The sequence below is a fragment of the Piliocolobus tephrosceles genome, chromosome 7, assembly GCF_002776525.5.
Source record: "Piliocolobus tephrosceles isolate RC106 chromosome 7, ASM277652v3, whole genome shotgun sequence".
NCBI lineage: Eukaryota > Metazoa > Chordata > Mammalia > Primates > Cercopithecidae > Piliocolobus > Piliocolobus tephrosceles.
In genome coordinates this window covers 69,095,341-69,112,333 of record NC_045440.1, presented here as the reverse complement: position 1 = coordinate 69,112,333, position 16,993 = coordinate 69,095,341, and the positions used below count along the sequence as shown (strand labels likewise).

The window sequence follows — 16,993 nt, the reverse complement described above, 5'->3', positions numbered from 1 at the left end:
TATATATGTGATATATATACACACACGTACAATGTGTGTATTAAACTATGTTTTCAAATCGCGTGTCAGAACCTGTGTAGCTCAGCCATGTGCCAGTGCACAGTAGAAATCTAAATGGAACTGAATTGAAATGCAGGAAATTATTAACAAAATGATGAGCAAATTTAATAATAATGGATAGTGAACATTTATCCTAAACTTTTTTTAAAGAAAGGAATTTAGAGAACTCCTGACCTATCCCATCACTTTACTAATAAAGAAACGGTGACTTAGAGGCTTATGTGGGACATAGAATTCAAGGCTAGTTGCAAAAACCTTTTTCAGTCAAAAGTTCTTTTCCACTGTTGTTGCAGGATAAAACTCTCACAAGGCACGCATGGCACAAACAAAGGCACAGAAATCAATTTTATTAGGTAATAGCATCCACTATAATAGGAAGTTATGCTTCTCTTGCCTTCTTCCATTTTAAACAATTATCCATCCATTCAAAAGCAAGAAGAGAAGCATCTATTCCAGACTCTGTGCTCAATGCTGGAGATATAGCCCTTGCCCTCCTGGAGTTCATAGTCTAGTAGACAACACAGGAAAAACAATGCAATACTATTGGTATATGCAGCAATTGTTTATTGCAATTATTAGGTTGTAGCAAAAGTGATTGCGGTTTTTGCCATTAAAAGTAATGGCAATGTGCCATATATATAATACACGTGCCATATATATAATACAGTAATGCATTGCTTAACAACATGGATGCATTCTGAAAAATGCACCATTAGGTGCATCTATCTGAACATAGAAAAAGTAGAGTCAAAATATAGTATTATAATATTATGGGACCACCATTTATATATATATGATCTGTCATTGACTGAAATATTATGAAGTACGTGATTGTATATATGCAATCATATAATACACGTAAAGGCCAAATAATTAGAAATTTTGTTACAAGCTGAAAAGGAAGTGAACGGGGTGATGTCACGAAGTGTTAATGGAGTGATCAGGGAGAGCTGGCAGAAGATTCCCTTGCTAGGGGGACTGGCTTTCCAACTTGTAGCTCAATACAAATGCTGTGAATACAGAATGTCCCCCTGCCCGTATGTAGGAAGGGCTGTGGACTATGTCTAAAGGTGCCTGAACTGTTCCAAAGGGTAAGAGTCAGACAGAGGCCCTCTCTGCTAAGATCAGTAATTGAGAAGGAAGGTCCTCAGGAATGCAGTGCTGTCTTCCATCCTGGGATATTCCTATGACAGGAGGAGGCAGCAGGAGGAACCCCATAGTCACAGGTACTGGAAATGTGCTGCTTACACTGTGAAGATCAAAACTGTGCTCCCAGACAGCATGCCATGCTGTGAAACTGTAATACCTTTCTGAAACTCGAACCTAAAATAAGGAAGGTACAGTTCATGGATTGACAGTGGTTCGTGCATGAGGACATGCTGATTGTGCAAATGGCCCTGTAAACATCAACCTGCCTATCTTTTTAGCAACATCAAAGGAAACACTGAACTCATTAATCTGCTTTGGAGAAACTCCCAGGGAAAGGTTAAAAAAAAAAAAAGTATTTTCCCCAAATAAAAACTGCAATTTTGCAATAAAGAAATGCACAGGGTGGGTGTGGAGAGAGGTGCATTGGGAGGGACAGGACTTTAGACATACTATGGATACTACAAGCCCAAACTTACTGCCACCTTTATTCATTTATCCAACCATGACTTCTGGAAGGCTCTTTGTGCATCAGGCACTGTCCTCAGCATGTCGGGGAACATCAGTAAACAAAACAAAGATTCCTGCCTTCCGGGAGGTTACATTCTAGTGAGAGAAGAGGTCAACAGCAAATACGGTAGGTAGAGTCAAAATATAGTAATTATGTAATGTTGATAGATAGTAAATGTAACTGAAAACAAAATTGAGCAGCGTAAGAGGGTTCGAAGTTTCAGAGGTGAACTGAAGAATGGATTACCAATTGTAACCAGGATGATCAGAACAGGCCTTACTGAAGCTGACATTTAAGCAGTCCGGAAGGAGGGGGAAATTAGAAACGTGAGCATCTGGAAAGGGGTCATTTCTGGCAGAGGGAACAGCCAGTGCAAAGCCACAGGACTGGTGTATCCAAGGAGCATCAAGAAAACCAGTGTGACCAGAGCAGCAGTGAGAGGGAGGCAGAGGAGGCAGGATTGGAGAAGCAATGCAGGGAGGGAGGGCACAGATGCTGAAGGCCATTGAAAGGATTTGGCTTTGACCATGAGTGAAGGGTACAGACACTCAGGACAACTGTGAGTTGGCCAGGAGCAATAAGGAGATCACTTACAGAAGAGAGATGGCAGTGGCTCACCCAAGGCCACCAGCAGTAGAGGTAGAGAGGAAAGGCTGCATGGTTGAAGGTAAAGCCACAAGAATGGTATGAGAGAAAGGGAAGTGAAGAGTGTATTCAAGGTTTTAGGCTGAGCAATGGGAAGGATGGGCACAAGCCCGACAAAGAGAAGGCAGCAAAGAAAAGGCAAACTGCAGGGGCACTGGGGTGGGGCAGGGGAAGGGTCAAGAGCTGATTTGGAACATGTGAAGCGTGAGATATTGATTAAACCCAGTTGCAGAGGTCAAACGGGCCGGGACCCTGAATGAGATCGCCAGGGGATTTAGAATGGAGAGAGAGAAAGAGAAGACAAGAGTCCTGAGCCCTGGAGTTTTACAAAGGAAAGGGGAGGGAAGAAAAGGAGGACCAGCTAGGATACCACAAAGGAGCCCCCACAAGAAAGGACAAAAACTAGGCATATGTGGGGTCACAGAGAACTGCCAAGTAGAGGTTTACAGTCAACTGCATCAGATCCCACTAAGACAAGGAATGCTATCAGAGGACAGTCAATAGACTTTAGCAAAATACAGCCATTTCAGTTACATAGAGGGGAGTAGAGGCCCACTGGAGTGTGCTGAGGGTAATGAAGGTGAGACAGCAGGTATAGACAGCCTCTTCCAGGACAGAGATCAAAGGAAGGGAACAGTATGGAGTAGGGGAGGGCTATTTCTTTTTAATGTAGGTGATATAAAGCATATTTCTACACTGACAGGAATTAACAATTTCTGGAGATAGAACTTCAGGTTTTTAACGCATTGGTAGCTAATTCATGAATTATTGACTAGAGCAGCATATTTTAATCCAATTATAGTCACTTAACTAAAAGAAATAATACAATGGTAAGCTATTATTTTGCAGATAGCTTCCTATTTCAATTAAGCACAAAATCTTTTTGGCATGGGGTTATGAAAGTTTTGTATTGTACCCTTTTGAGGGAAGAGGACATGGGGAAGACTTTTTCTCGCAATCTTCCCAGTCCGTATATCAGTGTGAAGGTTACATGGCATGAATAAGTAGAGGGACTTCAGACATTCAAAGGAAGACTTCCAGTTCCTGCATGTAATATTTCTGTGTAAACAGGAACTATCTCTTGAATGTATATTAAATATTTCTATCTAGGAAGTATCCCCAATACCCAAAACAAGCCCGATTATGGAATTATTCTAAAGCAGAAGAACAACTGTAAAGCTAAAAAGTGTTTCCAGGACAATTTAGGGAGAAAGCATTCCTCCCTACAGGGCATAATTTTACATCTGAATTGTCCTCAAATCCTGCTCCACAGAGAAAAAAGTCTTGCTTAGGATTCATTCAGGTCTTCACTAAGGTCTGACCAGGTTTCATACACGTGCCAAAAAACATCTGTGGCCTGTACAACCAGCCAGGAAATCTATTATAATTGCAGCAGCCTTACTATAGAAGCTATAGCAATCAACTGGTTTCTATTTTTAAAACCTAAAACTTTCAGAGTCAAAATAAGGTAAAGCCAGCATCTTTGAGATTTTAGTTTCTATGGATACATTTTATTTCACAAAAAGAAGAGTGCTGAAGCCTTCATCAGGAAGAAAAATATGTTTCTAATAATAGTTTTAAAGTATATGTGTGAAAATTAAAAATCTATATTCGCAAATGCTATGGGTTCTGTTGACATGCATTTGATACATAAATGGAGCTAATCTTACATGACCTATTAGGGCTACAATCTTAGGCACCTAAATCTTATTCAAATTGAAAAGATCCTTGCAATATTTTCTTGCTAACCTTGATTCTCTATCTAATGAGAAAACCAGTTATTTTAAATATGTTTATGGCCAAATGGGATGATGACAAGGATAACTTTTAAAGCACATAGGCCCTAGGTGACTACATGTCTCTTTTTTATTTCTAAATTAAACATAAACACAAGTGAGACTCATTCCATAGGAACCTAGTCTGTTAGTTGCCACCTACGTGACCTTAAGCAAATTCTTAATCTCCCGAAAAAAAAGAGGCAGTATGAGAGAAGAGTCCATACACATGACTGTTTTGATACTTAAGTAACAATAATGTACATAAAAGAGCTTTCTGCAATTCGGTGACATTATTTTTATCATCTAACATCACTGCTCATTAGCCTGTCCACCTGTGCCTTAAAAGCTTCTAGGATCTTAGTTACTTATGAGTAAATGGAACACACTTCTCACTTCCAGGGTGACGTTTTTGAGGATCTCCAACATTTGTTTACGCCTGTGTTCTCTTGGTCCTTATTCTTAATCTGCTGCATCAATTTGCTAACTAATATACCCTGATCCTAAGATTATGTTTGTTTATATAGTTTACCATTTTCCATGTACACTTCTGTAAGCTACTTCCACTTTTTTATTGCATGAAAGAATGAAGAGAGGAAAGCAGGAAGAAAGCAAAAGAGAAATGTCCCAGCCATGGTGACCAGTTTGACACCCAGACTCTGCCTGAACCTGTATCACACCTTCTTGTACAAATCCATTTCTAAAGTAGAACAATTCTCTTTTTCAAAATTTCTTCAAAAGGAGAATACTGATTTGCATTTGTGCAGCAGTTTTTTGCATTTGTTTAGACCTTTTACTTCAATTTTACTTCAAAGCACTGTTACATTTCATAGAGAAAGGAGAAGTAAGAAAAGTATCTTCTGTCCTTCAACTCCAACAAGGTACATTCCATGGAATCTTCCCCAAACTCAAATAGGTGAACTGAACCAGCAGCCATGAAAAGCAGATTAACAAAAGTGGCAGGTAATCAGTGACCCTGAACATTAGTTTTCTTCACGTGAATAACTTTTAAAAAGATACAACAGTAATGCAAACTCAACTCAACAACCCAACCATTACAGGAATTGTTTAAAGGAAAAAATCATCATCTCTTTTCCCTTGACTCATTCAGTTTAGGTAACCAGTGTTGTGAGTCCCTTGGTTATTAATTTACATACATCCCTATTCTCATGCAGTCAAATATAGACATAGGTGGACTTATTTTAATCACCATATCAAGAATATAAAACACATATACTTAACACATATTCATATACATTGAGATAAAGAATATTATCTAGTATGGCTGACCAAATTTTAAGCAACCAACTTCATTTGGAGGTAAATCATGTAATCAATTAGTCTTTTATTGGTATAAATAGAAATAGTTTTTAAACTTGTTTTAGCATGTGTTTTGGAGATGAATTCCCATTAATTCTACCTTTAAAATATGTCCCCAAATTCATCTAATGATTTTGTCTCCTTCATCTTCAATGTAGTCCAAGCCATCAGCATCACTCAACTGGGCCACTGCAACAGCTTCCTACTGGTCTCTATTTCTCCATTTCTGCCCCCTTGCAATCCATTCCTACAAAAGCATGATCTTGCAAAAGCCTAAATCAGATGAAGTCATCTGCCTGCTTAAAACCTTCCAACTGGTTTTCATTAATATAATAATAAAATCCAAACTCCTTCCCAAGTCCCAAAATGTACAGGAGCTGCCACAGCTCTTCACAACTGGCCCTGTCTAAGCCTCTGGCCTTAAGCCTGGCCACCAACCTCTGGTGACCCTGGCCTTCTTTCTGCTTTGGGGCCTCACTTACCAGCTGTTCCTTCTCCCTGGAGGCTTCTCTCTCCAACTGAAAGGGAGAGTTCTACTTGTCATGCAGATACACGCTTTCTCATAAGGGGCTTTCTCTAGCCACAGGGCCAAAGGATCAACCTGGCGCTTAAACCATACTTCCCTATTTTGATTTCCTCATAATTCTTCTTAATATTTGATTCCTGCACATTAAAATGTGGCACATATACACCATGGAATATTATGCAGCCATAAAAAAGGATGAGTTTGCGTCCTTTGTAGGGACATGGATGCAGCTGGAAACCATCATTCTTAGCAAACTATCGCAAGAACAGAAAACCAAACACCACACTCATAGGTGAGTTCTCACTCATAGGTGGGAACTGAACAATGACATCACTTGGACTCGGGAAGGGGAACATCACACATCGGGGCCTATCATGGGGGGGGGGAGGGGGGAGGGATTGCATTGGGAGTTATACCTGATATAAATGACGAATTGATGGGTGCTAACGAGGATGGGTGCAGCACACCAACATGGCACAAGTATACATATGTAACAAACCTGCATGTTATGCACATGTACCCTAGAACTTAAAGTATAATAAAAAAAAAAGAAAAAAAAATATTTGATTCTTCCCACTTTGTAGGGATTTATTTACTTCCTTGCTGTCTCTCCCACTTGAATGTGAGCACCATGAGAGGAGAGAAATTGTCTCCTTCCCTGCTATATTCCTGGAACCTAGAACAGTACTTGGCACATAGAGGGTGCCTAATAAATGTATCTCAAATGAATGACTTAATTAATTTTTAAAAGCCCACAGTCCATGCACTTTCTGATTGAGGGTTTTCATTCTCTCAGTTGGGAGAAAAGGAAAGAAGAACTATAGTATAATTTTAAATTTTGACTTCAGAATTAGGTGATCTGCATTCAATGGCCATCTCTATCTTTTACTAGAAAATAATTGAATTCTTTAGGCCTCAGTTACTATATTTTGAAGATGCAGGACAGTAACATAACTTACAAGTTTGCAAAGATCAAATGAGGTAATGGATGTTAAGGCATTTTAAAAACTCTGAAATGTTATATAATGTTATCATTTCAGTAAAATGGTACCTAACAAATATGTAAAGAAAATATCAAGAATTGATTTAAATTTGACATTTAAATAATAATCTCAACAATAATTATGTGTAAAATCAACAGAACCCTTACCTTTTTATAACTGGATATTCTCTGACATATGTGTTCAATTCTTTCACTGCAAAGGGCACTGAATTTACTCTGAAGGTCAGTAGGAATCACTTCATTTAGAGAATTTAGGCTGGTGCAGTTTTGTACAAAATGCTCATCACTTTTAGCCAGGGCTTCAAGAATCTGCAATGACAAACACACATGCACACCCACACACACAAACACACATACAGACACACACATAGAAAAAAAAAAACAAAACAAGAAGAAAAACTTCAAAAGTAGCCACATCAAATTTTTGTAAGTTAACAATACAGGGCAACTTTCCTATTTTGCTCTCTGGGTAGCTGCCAGGGAATTTCTACCTTCAGTCAGGCACTGTCAGTGAGGTGATCTGACCTGTCTGTCTGAAATTTCAGGTTTTCCTTCTGCTAACTATAGGAGCCTGCTTGGTGAGGCAACTGGTCTTCAAAGACTCCCTGCTGGATACATCAGTACATTCTGATGTGGGACACTTCTATATTTTAGTTAGAGTGACTCAGAACATTTTTTTCTCAATTTGGTAGAACAAGAAAACATAAAGCAATCCAATATCATGCTTGTTACTTAGAGTCTAGCAAATGCAGAAAGAAAATATTTGATAACTGCCTTCTGAAGAAATGAATAAATGAAGTTATTTCAGTACGGTAGAAATTAATGTTACTTGCAGCATCTGAGCTCTTGCTGATAAAAGCATTAGATAAAAGTATTTATGTGATGTTGTCAATTAGCAAACTCTTTTGACTATTTGAATCAATTGTAATAACATGTTGGTGGGGAAGGTGTACCATCAATCACTAAGAATTTCCAATGACCTGAGAATTAATTATGTGATTATATATAGATATATAGATATGTAGCATTTCTGATTAATCAGACATTGCAAGAATAGATTATACCCATAACCAATATTTTATGATATTCTGTGAAACACAAAATGTATATATGTTCTGGTTATTTGAGCTCCCTCACCACCTCCACTTCCCTTTCATGCTGACTATGGAGTATGAGTTTTTATTTAATCACTAGTCTAGAACTTAGAGCTAACTTTATCATTAGCAGTGTGACCTTGGCTACATTTCTTACTTGACTGACTTTTCTTCATGTGTAAAATCCAAGTGATATTTGCAATATTAATTTATATGTTGTCCTATGTAGAATAATCCATGTAATTCTGCAAACTTGAAATAGCTGGAAAATGAGAAAATAATTATAATATCCTGGTTTCAAACTTTTACATGGATCCCATTAATACTATAATGTAGACGGGAAGAGACTGTATTTTAAAAATACATATTTTAGATATCAATAGATACATATAGAAGTACAATATCATCAGAATGATGAGATTTTTAAAAAGTTAACTTTCAGAATATGAAACTCAAAGACAAAATAATTATTTTTAAAATAGTTCATTTAGATGTCTATATTATTTCCTCCTGCTAAAATTTTAAAAATACATGATAGAAATGCTACATCTATCTCAACTATTCATATTTTAAACAACAATTCAAATAGAGAAATAAAGGTAGGAAAGTTACATCTCATTCTTCTTACTTGTAATATCTGAATTCTTATAGAATATAGAGCCATATGAAACACTAAATCCAACACCTGTGGAGGATACAGTAGGCGTCTGATGGATTTCCCTTGTAGGCAGGCCATGAAAAGCCAGCAGTTGCCTCTTTACCATGTATTTTATTCATTTGGATAAAGGCTCCCTTCCTTCCTCTCCATCTTGTTTCAGCCTAAGCACCTTTGCAAACGTGACGTCTTTTCCAAATGAGAATTACATAAATATCAGAGGATCTATTCATAAACTGATCTCTACAGTTCCTGAAATTTTATGAAATAAACATGGCACTTGCCAAATTTGAAATTTCTCATAATGTATTTCACGACTTTGAATACTCTTCAGAGGATTATGTACATTAAAAAAAAAAAGCAGCATCTGTCATGAAAACCATCTGAATTGTATTCACAATAATGAATTCACAGACACAGCAAACTTAATAAATGCTGAAGTCCTTGCCATATCAATGAACACTTGCCTAAGCAAGGGTTTCATCTAACTTAACACTGTGCTCTGAAAGGATCAATAAAAGGAAGTTGTATGTATACCAAATAGTGGAGGAGGGGGAGAAAAATAAGAAATTGAATGAGGCTGGGCACAGTGGCTCACGCCTGTAATTCCAGAACTTTGGAACGCCAAAGTGGCTGGATCACTTGAGGTCAGAAATTTGAGACCAGCCTGGGCAACATGATGAAACCACGTCTCTACTAAAAATACAAAAATTAGCTGGGCATGGTGGTGTTCCCTGTAATCCCACCTACCCTACTTGGGAGGCTGAGGCATGAGAATCGCTTGAACCCGGGAGGCGGATGTTGCAGTGAGCAGAGCTCATACCACTGCACTCCAGCCTGGGCAACAGAGTGACACTCTGTCTCAAGAAAAAAATAAAAAAAAAAAAGAAGAAGAAGTTTGAATGAGCTGACAGCTGCAACATGTATAGCTATTTTTGTTTTTTTAAGTGAAGGAGGGGGAGGATTTCAGTTCCTTTATTTAGAACAAAAAATCTTATTTCTTGAGCATCACTCCTACCTTGGCAGTTAAGCTGAAGAAACCTTTGGGCTCAATCATCTTTTCCACCACATTGCACTTGATGCCAGCTGTGCTGTCATACTCATACACGACACCATACTCCAGGTGGACATTGTCCACTGTCAGACTCACATGCTCCTTCTTCCCGTCAATGATGGCCATAGTGTTGAATTTGTCAATAACCTCTGGAATAAAGACAATTGTAATTCAGCAAATTCATGAAGGGTTTGTTAATCTCCTCAGATAATTTTGTGTCTCTTTAAATAATTTTTAAAGAGTTCTTTAAGGATGGTTAAATCTGATGTGTTAAATGAAGCATCTATTCTTGTTAACATTTTAAAAAATAACATTTCGAGAAAAGCATATGCTTGAGTGATCCACACCTCAGCACTCTTAACATGACTAGTCTTATCTTTGTATATCTACTTCAATCTGTGGACCATATGTCTACCTATTTATACCAATATAAATACTATACATAAATTTTTTTTATTAAAGACATGTATGACTTAAAGTCAGGATTTCTAAAACTGCCTCGAATGTTGTATGAACATTTTCTCAAAGCAGGAAAAAAATCCATAAAGAAGGCCGTATTGAAGAAGCAGAAAGGAGATGCAAGAATCATTTTATTTTGGCAGGCAGGGTGCCTGCAGTTTCCCAAACAGCATCTTACAGAGAGGGCTCATTGAGAAAATTTCTCATTGTTCACTATAATAAAATTTCCATCTAAAATGTCTGCCTACAGTTTTTTAGCCTACATAAGGTACATCAGCTGGTGAAAAATACCTAAAATCTCAAGTAAGAAACTCCTGGGAAACCTAATAGTAATTAAATAAACAAAACTGGAATATTAGTTTACTTAGAATGACAAAGCCCGAAAATAGCATAAACAGTAAATATTAAATAAGTAAAGTAGAATATTGATTTATCTTAAAGTAACTAAGTCCTAGAATAGCTACAAATCAATTTCCAGAGCATTAGAGCAACCAATCTACCTTTCAACGTGGCACCAAGGTTGATTTATTCCAAATTAGGAATATAAACCTCAGAATAAGGTCCTGAGATTTGTCCTATTTTAGATAAATATTATATATTACCATAACAACCTTATTGCGCCAATGATTTGAGATGTTTCTGACACTACCCATGACTTGGGTAGCACCCAACAAGTGGCCTTCCAGGAGTGCAGAGAAAATAGCTTTTCCTAAGTACCCCCCATATGATCAGTGTGTATAGGGAATATACAATAAGAAACATATGCTGGGCGCCATGGCTCATGCCTGTAATCCCAACAGTCAGGGAGCCCAGATGGGAGGATCACTTAAGCTCAGGAGTTTGAGACCAGCCTGGGCAACACGGCAAGACCTTGTCTCTATCAAAAATCAAAAACATGAGCCAGGCATGGTGGCATGCGCAGGTAGTCCCAGCTACTGGATGGGGTAGGGAACTGACGGCGGATCCCTTTAGCCCAGAAATTAGAGGCTGCAGTCAACTATAATCGCACCGCTGCACTACTGCACTCCAGCCTGGGTGACAAAGACAGACTCCGGAAAAAAAAAAAAAAAAAAAAGAAGAAGAAGAAGAAAAGAAAATTAAAGGAAAGAAAAGAAAAGAAAGAAAGAAAGAAAGAAATATATGTATCTAGGTATTTGGCCTCGTTCTTAAAATAAAGCTTTTAAATCCTTGTGATTTACTGAGTGATAGAGGTGACAGGAATGTCTTTGTTATTTATAACAAGCCCCTTTAGAACATAACTGAGTTTATGTGAATGAGGTGGCACTTGGTCAGCCCACAGCTAGCCTCAGGATGGGGGCTGGTTGTCAGGGTAACCAATCATGCGATTAGGGGGCTGGAGCTTTCAGCCCCAGCCCTGAACCTCCGGGGAGGGGAGAGAGGTTAGAGTTCAAGTTCAGTCACCAATGGCTAATGATTTAATCAATCATGTCTAAGGAACGGAACCTCCATAAAAATCCCTAAAGGACAGGGATCGGAGAGCTTCTGAGTGAGTGAATGTACCCGCATGTCTGGAGGGTGGCTCACTCCAACCCCTCACAGAGCTTCCCACCACAGAGCTCGGTGCTCAGCACTCTTCCGGACATCATCTTATTTATCTCTTCATCAGGTTTTTCATTTCTTATCCTTTATAATAAACCAGTGTTTGTAAGTTTCTGGGTTCCCTGAGCTGTTCTAGCAAATAACTGAACCCGAGGAAGGGATATGGCAACCCCCTGAATATATAGCCAATTGGTCAGAAATACAGGTGAAAGCCTGGGACATGTAACAGGCACCTGAAATGGGGGCAACCTTGTGGGACTGATCCCCTAGCCTGTGTGTCTGTGCTAACCCCTGGCTTTACAACTGAGATGAATTGCAGGACACCCAGTTGGTGTTAGGAGATTTGGGGAACTGGTTGGTATGGGGAAAACCCCACACACATAGGGTGTCAGAAGGGTTGTGAAAACACCTCAGAACAGGTAATTCTTCTCCAGCTGTGCTGATTGGGAGGAACCTAAAAGTGTAATAAAAAATATCCAGAGACATCCACCAATAATGAGTGGAAAGACACCAAGAAAATATAAGAGGTGATTCATGAGCTTCTGTGAAAAAGTTTTGAAACAATAATTTAAGGTATTTGTCAATTGCAGACATAAATGTAATTGCCTCAGTTGCCCTTGGTAAAGAAGCCACTGAATAGAGCCATTTGCTGGTTTACTCCATTGAGGAAACAGAAATGATAACTGTCCTTATCAAAAGATCCCTCTCTCTCTCCCTCTCTCTTTTTCTCTCTCATTTTCACACTACTAGTTTGCTCCTTTCCTTACTGTCAATGTTAGAATACAGTAAAAGTAAAAAAAAATCTTGTAGAACAGGGCTTCTCAAATTTTAATATGCACACAAATCAAATCTAGTTAAAATGAGGATTCTGACTCAGTAGATCTGGGATACAGCTAAGATTCTGCATTTCAGTCTAGCTCCCAGGCAGTGTTGACACTGCTGCTCTGTGAGGCACACTGGAGGTCAGGTCTAAACAACACTGAAACTCCGAAACAAGGAAACACATAATAACCTGGGTTTGAATCCTCACTCTACTACTTAACTAGTTTGAGCAAGTCCCTTAACCTATATAGGCTTTAGTGTTTTCTCCCCTCAAAAAAGAATGATGATACTCATTTCCATTTTATGAGATGTTCTTTTTTGATGACTAAGTGAGGTAGTCCATAACAACAGTTCATAAAGTGCCTAACAAATAGAATTTGCCAGCTACTAGCTATTATTACTTATGCATTTGACAGACATCTGTTTGGTGATAATGACTTAAGAATGTGGCTTCAACACGTACAATATTTGGGAGTAGGCACAGGCACAGCGGAAAAGAACACCATAAGCATATGAAGAGGAAAAGAATAAACTTACCTTCTACTTTACAGTCAAAAGCATCCCCTGCTTCATCTCCAGGGGGCTTGGAGTGAGATTTTTGAAGGTCTTCTTGAGCACTCTCAATGCTATTATAAACCCATTGTATGGAATCTTGCTGGAAATGAGGGGGGAAAGAAACCTCAGAGGTATTAGTGCTTCCTAAAATGCATGCCCATTTCACAAACCTGCTTCAAAAGGAGACTTGACCTTATTTATTCCTCTAGCTTCTTTAAAAATAGTAAAATTTGGAAGAGAGATACAATTAACATCAGAAACTAATAAAAACTCAAGGACAATTATATTGTTTAACAAACACCCTCCCTTCCTTCCTTCCTTCCTTCCTTCCTTCCTTCCTTCCTTCCTTCCTTCCCTCCCCTCCCCTCCCCTCCCCTCCCCTCCCCTCCCCTCCTCTCCTCTCCTCTCTTCTCTTCTCTTCTCTTTTTTTTCTTACATGGAGTTTCCCTCTTATTGCCCAGCCTGGAGTGCAATGGCGCAATCTCGACTCACCGCAAGCTCCGCCTCCCTAGTTCAAGCAATTCTCCTGCCTCAGCCAACCGAGTAGCTGGGATTACAGGCATGCACCACCACGCCTGGCTAATTTTGTATTTTTAGTAGAGACAGGGTTTCTCCATGTTGGTCAGGCTGATCTCGAACTCCTGACCTCAGGCGATCCACCTGTCTTGGCCTCCCAAAGTGCTGGGATTACAGGCGGGAGCCACCACATCTGGCCTAACAAACTGACTTTTTAAAGCTTCAAGTTTTATCTTCCAAGATACGTTCCAAAGATGTATGTTTTTAAATAGGATATATTCCCAAATGTCTTACTTAAATGTTTCAAGTATATCTTAAGTAAGTTATAAAGCACATTTTAAAATAATCAAATGTGGCTGGACATGGTGACTCACACTTGTAATCTCAGCACTTTGGGAGGCTGAGGTGGAAGGATTGCTTGAGCCTAGAAGTTCAAGACCAACCTGAGCAACGTAGTGAGACCCCATCTCTTATTAACAAGACAGCAAAATAAAACAATTGTGAGATGGACTGATGAATCAATTATCTATAATGGTATAAATCATTTACATGTTCTCCTAATAGTCAGATATATTCTAATACATTTACTGCTATTTTAGAATCAAACAAATATGAAAATTGGAAGGACATCATTCATCTCATTGGTCAACTATCTTTTAATCCTTCCAAATAAAAAAATCATCCTATTTTTAAGGGCAATTTCCTTAAAAATTATCCTATATTTCAATAGCAGTTCCAGTCTCATTTAGAGAAATGAGAGAGATGAGATGACTATCAAACAAATGCTTCAAGAGTTGCATTACTTTAAGGTTTACAGATTTTCTAGATAAGATGTTAAATCAAATTAAACTGCATTATTGAAGTATGATACAATATGTACTATCTATTTGTTTTGTATTAGCTTCTCAAGTGTGCCTAATTACTATATTGCTACAAATCACTAAAATGCTAATTAATATTTGATCATTCCATTACATCTTGGTGCCCTGTTGTGGCCACCAATGAGCTACACTGCTTAGTTTCCCACATTGACCCTGGGCTTGGCCACACGATTTGACTTGTCCAAAGGGATACTAGCAAGCACAGTCTAAGCAGGTTTATCACTTGTAATGTTCCCTCTTAAAATTCAGACACCATGCAGAAAAAAAAAATCCTGCTAGAGACTGGAAAAAGAGGTCATGCAAAAGCGCCCTGGAGGGTGACCTGCCCCATGGAAACTGAGGTCTCAGACAGGGGAAGCAAAGGTGCCCACTCGGGTCCCAGCAGAATGCAGCCACGTCAGTAACCTCATAGGAACCACCCCACAGCTGCCCCTGTCAAGACAAATAGTCCATTATCATTGTTTTAAGCCACTAAGTTTTGGAGTGGTCTATTTTGCGGCAATGGATATCTGGGAGAGCATGTTAGTGGATTTTTCTGTCCATTTATTGCTTTTCTTTAATTATTTCACTGATCAACACCTCTATAAGATGGTAGGCAGGGAAAATAAAAAGAAATGAAATTCAAATTGATCTGTCTGCTTATTAACATTCTGATAGAAGAGAAAAGATTTGATCACTTCAGAGGAGACTTTAAACATTCATTCTATAATATAGTTCAACAAATATTTATCAAGCTACTATCAACCAGAGTAACCTATGAGCCTATGTATAACTTCCAACTTGCTATGCTAGATCTGACCTTCTTATTAAGTAAAACTGATCACCTATTTTCATGTGGATTCAGTGTTTTGCAGGCCATCAGCAATGGCTTATGAGAAAATGGCCATTCATCTTCTGGGTTTGGAGACAGTCACATCCTCAGATCCAGAAATGAATACTTCATTATGCATGACAGGAAAATACAAGGCTTCTCCTGTAAAGTTCTGTCTGCATCTAGCTGATTAAATTGCAGGAGTTTTCTCTTATATGCCAATACTCATATTTTCTTCATAAGATAATAGCTTTGCTTATGAATTATGATTCTAATTTTAGTTTTTTGTGGCACTTGTAGATCAAAGGATAGTGTTTTACAATTTTAGATAACGCCGAGTACATTTTGGTGTTTTCCTTTAAGAGATAAATGCAGTTCCCTAAATATATTTTGGTATTTTCCTTTAAGAGCTAAATCCAGCTACCTAAATAAACATACCTCAGATTCAATCACAGACCTTATAAAACCCATAATTTTTGCTTTTTCACAGAAGTCTTCTAATAAAGAGTGTAAGTATTTATGGTTCATACATACAGACACAGACACAATGATAATTATGTATTCTAAAGCAATCACAAGGGCCAAGAAAACAGTTCAAACCTTTGGATTTCATTTGATAAAACTCATATCTCAATAAAAATGAAAGTACCCCAGATTACTTTTTAAATAGATGGCAGTACTGTAATAATAAAATGTAACTATTTAAACACAATCAATTATAATTAATTATGCAGATAAAGCAATCATTATGAGATTTATAATGCTGTGTTTAATTTTAAACTTAAAATTGGAAACCACAAACATCTCTGGCACTATCCCACCTCACCCCTTAGGTCTTTATGCAAGTAGTCACTCAGATCCAGATTACCCGAAGGGCCACTTACCTTCATTGGCCGCCTGTACTTCCTGCAGGCTGTAACGTGTGCAATGACACTGGCATGTGTCTCTTTGCTTACATTGATTCCATTCACCTTGATAATGCACTGTCCAGGGTGAAGGCCAGCTGCTGCAGCCACAGTTCCTTTAAATACAAATGGGAAAATAACCAAAAACTAATTTCAGGAATAAGATTCATTTTTATGATATACACAATTATGGAAGCAATTTTAAAATACGATCAAGGTCTACCTAGTATAATCTTGATAAACTTGGTTCTGAGAGCAATGCCCTCTCGACACTTTTCTGCTTTTTAACTTAACTTTCAAACTGTGATCAATAGAATATTTCTCACCTCCCTAAGAATTAGTTTGAAGGGATGTTGCAAAATGACCTTTATAATACTAATCAGTTCTTTTTCCTTCCAAATGTCTAGTCAGTCTTTCTAAATATGCATATATAATGGCAAAATAAGAAGACCAGAAACATATGCCTTCCTTATCTTCCTTTATTCTACAATATTTCTAAATATTCAAATAGTATTCACTTAAGTTTTTAAAATGACAACAATTTAACATGCACATAAAAACAAAAATCCTTCAGAGAAAAATCAAGTCAATGAGCAACTATGATTGGACTGGTTTTTCCAAGAAAAATAAGAGTTTGAGATATATACAAAAAGTCAGAAACAGGAGAATTAGTAGAGAACAGAATGAATGAGATA

The 16,993-nt window shown here is 38.1% G+C and overlaps 1 protein-coding gene across 2 annotated transcripts in view; it reads right to left on the bottom strand.

Annotated features, from left to right (window-relative positions):
* PREX2 (phosphatidylinositol-3,4,5-trisphosphate dependent Rac exchange factor 2) overlaps nt 1–16,993 on the bottom strand; it is a 286,976-nt gene that overhangs the window by 136,803 nt on the left and 133,180 nt on the right. Inside the window, exons 20-24 of one of the 2 annotated variants that reach the window (XM_023222398.2) lie at nt 16,278–16,414; nt 13,168–13,285; nt 9,754–9,938; nt 7,134–7,295; nt 1,103–1,383 (exon numbers count right to left, since the gene is read on the bottom strand). In XM_023222398.2, the coding sequence (XP_023078166.1) occupies nt 1,159–1,383; nt 7,134–7,295; nt 9,754–9,938; nt 13,168–13,285; nt 16,278–16,414 (827 nt within the window). In that variant the 3' untranslated portion in view covers nt 1,103–1,158. Of the gene's footprint in view, nt 1–1,102; nt 1,384–7,133; nt 7,296–9,753; nt 9,939–13,167; nt 13,286–16,277; nt 16,415–16,993 lie in introns of those variants that run through there. The other variant, XM_023222397.3, reaches the window with a different exon arrangement.